This window comes from Natator depressus, chromosome 1, assembly GCF_965152275.1.
Source record: "Natator depressus isolate rNatDep1 chromosome 1, rNatDep2.hap1, whole genome shotgun sequence".
Classification (NCBI taxonomy): Eukaryota; Metazoa; Chordata; order Testudines; family Cheloniidae; genus Natator; species Natator depressus.
The window spans coordinates 171,765,951-171,774,555 of record NC_134234.1 but is presented as its reverse complement, the minus strand read 5'-3'; the positions used below and the strand labels follow the sequence as shown (position 1 = coordinate 171,774,555).

Here is an 8,605-nt window from a genome sequence, read left to right as displayed (position 1 = left end):
CTATCCTTGCAACAAAGCCTGTTGCCAACTGTGTCCACATGTCTATTCAGGGGACACCATCATAGGGCCTAATCACATCAGCCACACTATCAGAGGCTCGTTCACCTGCACATCTACCAATATGATATATGCCATTATGTGCCAGCAATGCCCTTCTGCCATGTACATTGGCGAAACTGGTCAGTCTCTACGTAAAAGAATAAATGGACACAAATCAGACGTCAAGAATTATAACATTCAAAAACCAGTCAGAGAACACTTCCATCTCTTTGGTCACTCGATTACAGACCTAAAATTAGCAATTCTTCAACAAAAATAACTTTAAAAACAGACTCCAACGAGAGGCTGCTGAATTGGAATTAATTTGCAAACTGGATACAGTTAACTTAGGCTTGAATAAAGACTGGGAGCGGATGTGTCATTACACAAAGTAAAACTATTTCCCCATGTTTATTCCCCCCCCGCCCACTGTTCCTCACATATTCTGGTCAACTGCTGGTAATGGCCCACCTTGATTATCACTACCTCCCCCCCACCCCGCTTTCCTGCTGGTAATAGTTCACCTTACCTGATCACTCTTGTTACAGTCTGTATGGTAACACCCTTTGTTTCATGTTCTCTGTGTATATAAAATCTCCACACTGTATTTTCCACTACATGCATCCAATGAAGTGAGCTGTAGCTAATGAAAGCTTATGCTCAAATAAATTTGTTAGTCTCTAAGGTGCCACAAGTACTCCTTTTCTTTTTGCAAAATGTTCTGGGTCATCATTCAAGACTGCTGTAACACAAAATATATGGCAGAATGAGGGTAAAACAGAGCTGGAGACATGCAATTCTCCCCCAAGGAGTTCAGTCGCAAATTTAATTAACACATTATTTTTTAACAGGTGTCATCAGCGTGGAAGCATGTCCTCTGCAATGGTGGCCGAAGCATGAAGGGACATATGAATGTTTAGTATATCTGGCAAAAAAAACCCTTGCAATGCCAGCTACAAAAGTCCCATGAGAATGCCTGTTCTCAATTTCTGGTGATATTGTAAATAAAAAGTGGGCAACATTATCTCCCGTAAATGTAAACAAACTTGTTTGTCTTAGCGATTGCCTGAACAGGAAGTAGGACTGAGTGGACTTGTAGGCTCTAAAGTTTTACATTGTTTTGTTTTTGAGTGCAGTTATGTAACAAAAAATACATTTGTAAGTTGCACTTTCACAATAAAGAGATTGCACTACAGTACTTGTAGGAGGTGAATTAAAACATACTATTTCTTTTGTTTATCATTTTTACAGTGCAAATATTTGTAATCAAAAATAATATACACTTTGATTTCCATTACAACACAGAATACTATATGAAAATGTCAAAAATATATAATACATTTCAATTGGTATTCTATTGTTTAACAGTTCAATTAAAACTGTGATTAATCACGATTAATTTTTTTTAATCACAATGAATTTTTTGAGTTGATTGCATGAGCTAATTGCAATTAATCAACAGCCCTACTTTAAATCCTTTTTGCCTATCTATTTTGAAGGCCTTTACTCTTTCTACTACTTCTAAACACATAGACTTCACATATTAGGAAATTTCCCCTTCTAGAGCATCTCTCTGATGAAAAGATATCTGAGTTGTTTTTACTCTCTTTACTGGAATTTGTGAAATAAAATTTAAACCTTTCTGCAGGCCAGTGCAATACTAAATCTGGCAGGCCTTAAAACATTCTATACAACTAAAGATATGTAGCTTCCATAGAAGAAGCCACCCAGATATGGCATTGAAGGTTTAATAATAGTTGAACTGATAATATGAAGATTAGATCTGGCCAGAACCTAAGGGACACAATTTTGCAAAAATGCAATAATTGTTTCCCACATAGTTTTAATTTTAAAAAATTGAAATGTTAACATTTTGAAATTCAAAAATATGTGACCAACTTTAGTGAAGACCCTTATACTAAAACTGTAATCTTGACACTTTCCAACATCTGGGAGCAAAGTCTTCCTTAGATCTGGAATTTATGAGAAGGACTATTCTGTTGCTATGTCTCCTTGCTGATAAGAGTGGAGTCAAAAGATTTCTTTATTGCTAATGACTTTTTCAATTTTTCTCTCTTATCTTGGGAGTTGTGTAACCTTTGAAATGCTTAATCTTTTCTTCACTTTCATCTAGAGCCATTTCAGAATATCATTTGACACAAGTTTTATTACGTCCTAAAGTGTTGGAATCACTATGACAATACCAGGTGAATCAACTGCAATGTATTAAACATGTACCCCTGTGAGCCCATAATGTATTTTGGTTTTCCCCAGCAACAAACATTTTGTTGCTGCTTTTGCAAAAGCTACAAAAATGCCACCCACCTGCATCAATGGGTGGAGGAACTTAATGGGGCCAGTGGTAAAAGGAGGACAGTCCCAGTATCAAGAGAGGGGGCAATAGGTAGCTCCTCCCCCTGGGAGTCTCTGGCACCCAATGGCTAGCTGGACGAGAGGGATGCTGATTGGCCAGCCTTCCCCAGCTCCCGAGATTTAGCCCAGCACAGGGGCCATGTAGAGCCTCTTTCAACTCCATTCCAGCAGCCCACCCTACCCACCTGAACTAAAGATGGGAACTTGTCATGATAGATGCTGCAGATCTAGAGGATCACATGTTTAGGGAGTCAGGAAGGAATTTTTTATCTCATGGGCTATCTAATTATCTAATTAACAGAGGACAAGGGAGTTTTTTGCCTCTCTCACAGCACCTTCAAGTCACAGTGGGTTGAGTAGGAAGGTGCTTAGTACCTAACTGAGGTACTGGGGTGGAGTACTTTATTCATTGTAACTTGCAGTTGGTTTCCAGTGCAGTTAAGAGAATGCAATGAACGGTTCCCAGAAGTAAAAGACCTGGGACTTTGGTAATGGTCTTGGGCTGATGTGATAGAGTGAGATCTTGTGGCCTTCATGGGCTGAAGTCTCCACCCTGCTGCACCCTCTGTTTGCCTTGTTGGGGAGAGGGTGTTAGAATGCAGAGAGAGTTGAGTTATGGGGGCTAGGTTGAGGAGAACCACCCCTCCCCACCTTAAGGATTATATGGTAAGAAGCTCTGTAGCCTTGGCACCAGTTATGGGTTGTATGATAAGGAGCCCTGTAACCCCAACCCTGGAACCAATTAAATACCTGGCATAGGAGAATGCAGGGAATGGTCAGTCCCTGTGTTAAAGTTTAATAAAAGTTGCAGACTGATGCTTAATTCTATGCATGTGTATGCCCCTATTTTGCCACTAGGTCCATATCATGTATTTTGATCCATTGGCACGTTTAGGAAATCACTGACCTGCATAAACCTAATACTCTGCACAGGTATATCACTCTGACTACACCGTTTTATTGCTCCTCCTTAATTTTCTGTAATAGTCTTCCCAAAAGGAATACAGGTTTAACCATATTAGGAGTGTCAAAACAGTTCAGGTTAACCATTCATAACTACACAAAGCTCATCTTGCCTTGGATGTAGTTGTAACATTGTAATTTGACTTTCTTGAAACTGCTATCAACATTTTTCAATCTCTTCTTTGTCCAGGATAGTCAACATTTCCCTTTCCCCAGGTAATTCAATCCTATCTCAGCATTCAATAGACTTCATCACAGACATGAGAGAGTGGAAACTGCCTTTGGTATACAGTCTTCCAGAGCAACTCCTGAATGATCAGTATTGCCTATTCTGAAGTATAATAACCTGTAGGTCTCAAACTTCTCAAGAAACCTCCTGGGGAACAAGGGTTGTTTCTGGGTCTTTAGCAATCCAGTCTTAATTGAGGCCTTTCACTATAGTAAATGCTATGAGGCCAACTTTCTTTCCAGCGATGAGCACTAGGTTCATTGGAATTGTTGGTGCAAGTCTGCATAGGTGGGCCTCCAACAACTATATAAATTGGTCTCTCAGGTGATATTGATCTCCATAAAACATGCCAACATACATTCTTGTTTGGGTTGATTGTGTACATTGCTGGACAGCTTTCCCTGCTGGTTATTATCCAGATTTACATTGAATGAGCAGTTATGAAGTTATTGATATAATTTCATGTGCCCAGAGTTAGCCATCTAACACATTATCAGCAAGAGATAGCTCCATTTTCTTTCAGTTACATGCCATCCAAGATGCCCAAGAAATCTCAAAAATTCACGAACAAAAGTGGGGCTGCTTTAGCGTGGAGAAATTACGAGAGGAACTACTATAAATTCTCTGCCATGCAAAGTGCATTTGTTCTTAGTCATGTCAGATGAAAAAAAAATCTTATACCTTGTAAGGAAGGAATATGAAGGCACAAGACTCACTTTCAGATTGGTGTTTAGAAGGTTCTTATCAAATCATCTGAATTGCTATTGTGATTGTTAACCATCTGTAAATCATGAATGGTTAATGGGGATTCAGAATTCTTCCAGTATGAGAAATATATTCCTTGTACAGTATAAATTATGACAACATTCATGTTTTTAATTTAATTATGATTAAAACAAATATGGAAGAAATTGTAATTTATATGCTACTAGCCTAATATTGGGAAGAGGGTGAAAACAGAGTGAAATTTCTTTGCATAACAAATAAATAAGGTGATACAAATTTCATAGACCTTTTTTTGTAACTAGCATCTACACAATGTTTCTAAAAAGAAAGTGGACAATCCACTGGGCTGGTCTTCTATGTTGCTGTTCTATATTCATGTCACAGTCCCACCCTCTCCTCTATTCTCTTAAACATTTATTCCTCTCTCTCTGTCATTCTTCCCTTCATCTCTGGCCCATAATTTTTTAAAACTTCGGCATCCATAGCCCTATCTAAAATAGGAAAATAGGGTATATTTTTAAAGCATGATAGGTAATGTGTTAGCTGCATTTTAAACACTGCTTCGCACCTAATGTAAATAAAGACAGTGGTGTTTAAAATCCTAGATTAACCAAGACCAGTTAACATGATTTTAAAGCACAAATATTGTCAACATCTGCCAGCAACTATTACCAGTTTGCTGAGACACAATGCTCATTTCTTCTACCTAAGGCTTGTTAACATTTTGAAAGAAAAATTGCTGATAAATACAAAGAGAGACTTGACATCCCTGGTCTTGACACAATCATGTTATCTCATGTTAAAGTTTTGAGCAGGGTAGATGATTCTTGTCCTGAGGCCATTCTACTTCTTTCATAGGTTTGATCAGTCCATGAAGTAATATGCCAATTTTGCCCAAATAATTAATTTTGTGACAAAACAGCATTCTTGCGAGGGAAGGATAGTCTTCTGTAAATGACTGGACTTAGAGACTGTGCTTCTACCAGTCTTTTTGAGAGACTCGCTTAGGGTCATTCAATATGTCTGTTCCTGAGTACCCCATCTCTAAGGCTATGCATACATGTAAAATGCTACAGGGGTACAACTGCAGTGCTGCTGCTGCACCACTGTATCACTTACTATAGTGATGGGAGAGATTATCCTGTCACTGTAGGTAATCCACCTTCCCAAGATTTAGGAAGAATGCTTCCATTGACCTAGCACTGTCTATTCTGGGGATTAGGAGCTTAACTACATCTCTCAGCCCCGGTCTACACTACGAGTTTAGGTCGAATTTAGCAGCATTAGATCAATTTAACCCTGCATCCGTCCACACGACGAGTCATTTTCGTTGACTTAAAGGGCTCTTAAAATTTCTGTACTCCTCCCCAACGAGGGGATTAGCACTGAAATCGACATTGCCGGGTCGAATTTGGTGTAGTGTTGATGCAATTTGACGGTATTGGCCTCCAGGAGCTATCCCAGAGAGCTCCATTGTGACTGCTCTGGACAGCACTTTCAATTCAGATGCACTAACCAGGTACACAGGAAAAGCACCGGGAACTTTTGAATTTCATTTCCTGTTTGGCCAGCGTGGCGTGACCGTGCAGAGTTCATCAGCAGAGGTGACCATGCAGTCCCAGAATTGCAAAAGAGCTCCAGCATGGACCGAACGGGAGGTACTGGATCTGATCGTTGTATGGGGAGACAAATCCGTGCTATCAGAACTCCGTTCCAAAAGACGAAATGCCAAAATATTTGAAAAAATCTCCAAGGGCATGATGGACAGAGGCTATAACAGGGCCCGGCAGCAGTGCCACGTGAAAATTAAGGAGCTCAGGCAAGGCTACCAAAAAAACAAACAGGCAAACAACTGCTCTGGGTCAGAACCCCAGACATGCCACATCTATGATGAGCTGCGTGCAATTCTAGGTGGTGCCCCTATTACTACCGCACCGCTGTACGTGAACTCCTGCAAGGGGGGAGTCTCACGCAACAGGGATGAGGATTTTGGGGGTGAGGATGATGATGATGAGGCGGAGGATGAAACCATTCTCCCCCCCGGCCAGGAAGTGTTTATCACCCTGGATCCAATACCCTCCCAACCCTCCCAAGGTGGGCTCCCAGACCTTGAAGGCGGAGAAGGCACCTCTGATGAGTGTACCTTTGTAAATATAATACATAGTTTAAAAGCAGGCATGTTTAATGATTAATTTTCCCTGAAGACTTGGGATGCATTCGCGGCCAGTACAGCTACTGGAAAAGTCTGTTAATGTGTCTGGGGATGGAGTGGAAATCCTCCAGGGACATCTCAATGAAGCTGTCCTGGAAGTACTCCCAAAGCCTTTGCAAAAGGTTTCTGGGGAGGGCAGTCTTATTCCATCCTCCATGTTAGGACATTTTACCATGCTGGGCCAGTAGCACGTAGTCTGGAATCATTGCATAACAAAGCATGGCACGGTATGGTCCCAGTGTTTGTTGGCATTCAAGCAACATCCATTGCGTTATCCTCAGGAGAGTGATACCATTCACGGTCACCTGGGTGAAATAGGGGAATTTTATTTAGGGGACATTCAGAGGTGGCCGTTCCTGCAGGGCTGTTTGCCTGTGGCTGAAAAGAAATCATCCCCACTTTTAGCCATGCAGTGATGGGGGGGCGTTCACGCTGAGCTGTTTGCATTTGGCTGTCAGGGATCTTCCCTTATACTAGTCACGCGGTGGGAGGAGGGGTGAAGCGATCATCCCAGAGAATTGGGGTGGGGGGTTAGTTGGGTTTGTGCTGCACGTTAACCTGAAAACCGCAGTCCCTTCTTTTAAATGGCTAACCCAACGGGTGCTTGAATCACCGTGAAATGGCCAACCCAACGGCTGCTTGAAATGGGAAAGGAGGGTGCTGCTGTTTGAAACCATTCACAGTGAAAGAGTCTACCCATTATTTTCTAAAATGTGTCTTTTTAAATACTACTCTCCCTTTTTCTCCTCCCGCAGCTGCAAATGTTTCAACGCTCCCCCTATCATCTCCATTCCAGAGACTAGCACAGATAAGAAGGCAAAAAAAATGCACTAGTGATGAAATGTTCTCTGAGCTCATGCAGTCCTCCCGCACTGAAAGAGCTCAGCAGAATGCTTGGAGGCAGACAAGTGCAGAGTCCAGAAAAGTAGCAAATGAATGCAAGGAGAGGTGGTGGGAGCAAGATGATAGGTGGCGGCAGCATGATGAGAGGAGGCAGGAGGCAATGCTGAGGCTACTGGAGGATCAAACTGATATGTTCTGGCATATGGTTGAGCTGGAGGAAAGGCAGCATGAGCACAGACCGCCACTGCAGCTGCTGTGTAACCGCCCACCCTCCTCCCCAAGTTCCATAGCCTCCTCACCCAGAGGCCCAAGAATGCAGTGGGGGGGGGGAGGCCTGTGGGCACCCAACCACTCCACCCCAGAGGACTGCCCAAGCAACAGAAGGCTGGCATTCAATATGTTTTGAAGTGCAGTGTGGCCTTGTCCTTCCCTCCTCCCTTCCTCCACCACCCCACCCAGTGCTTCCCTCCTCCCCCAGCCCTCCTGGGCTACCTTGGCAATTATCCCCCTATTTGTGTGATGAATTAATAAGGAATGCATGAATTTGAAACAACAATGACTTTATTGCCTCTGCAAGCGGTGATCGAAGGCGGGAGGGCAGCTTACAGGGAAGTAGAGTGAACCAAGGGGGCGGGTTTTCATGAAGGAGAAACAAACAGAACTGTCAAACTGTAGCCTGGCCAGTCATGAAACTGGTTTTCAAAGCTTCTCTGATGCGCACCGCACCCTCCTGTGCTCTTCTAACTGCCCTGGTGTCTGGCTGCGTGTAATCAGCGACCAGGCGATTTGCCTCAACCTCCCACCCCACCATAAACGTCTCCCCCTTACTCTCATAGATATTGTGGAGCACACAGCAAGCAGTAATAACAATGGGAATATTTTTTTCTCTGAGGTCTAACCGAGTCAGTAAACTGCGCCAGCACATTCTCCCACCATTCTGCACTTGCTCAGCCTATAGTTGAACAGCTCCTGACTACTGTCCAGGCTGACTGTGTATGGCATTAAGGGGTACGCTGGGTCCCCAAGGATAACTATAAGCATTTCAACATCCCCAACAGTTATTTTCTTGTCCCTTCCTGCAGCTGTTTAAACAGACCAGAGTTCCTGAAGATGCAAGGGTCATGTACCTTTCCTGGCCATCCCATGTTGATGTTGGTGAAACATCCCTTGTGATCCACCAGTGCTTGCAACACCATTTAAAAGTACCCCTTGCAGTTTAT

General features: G+C 42.5%; 1 protein-coding gene across 1 annotated transcript; it reads left to right on the top strand.

The window, feature by feature from the left end:
- The first annotated feature begins 5,919 nt into the window (after positions 1–5,919).
- LOC141983008 (uncharacterized) lies at positions 5,920–7,791 on the top strand. The gene is made up of 2 exons (XM_074945687.1): positions 5,920–6,469; positions 7,298–7,791. The coding sequence occupies exons 1-2, from the start codon at positions 5,941–5,943 to the stop codon at positions 7,789–7,791; spliced, it is 1,023 nt and encodes a 340-aa protein (XP_074801788.1). The 5' UTR covers positions 5,920–5,940.
- The last annotated feature ends 814 nt before the right edge of the window (positions 7,792–8,605 follow it).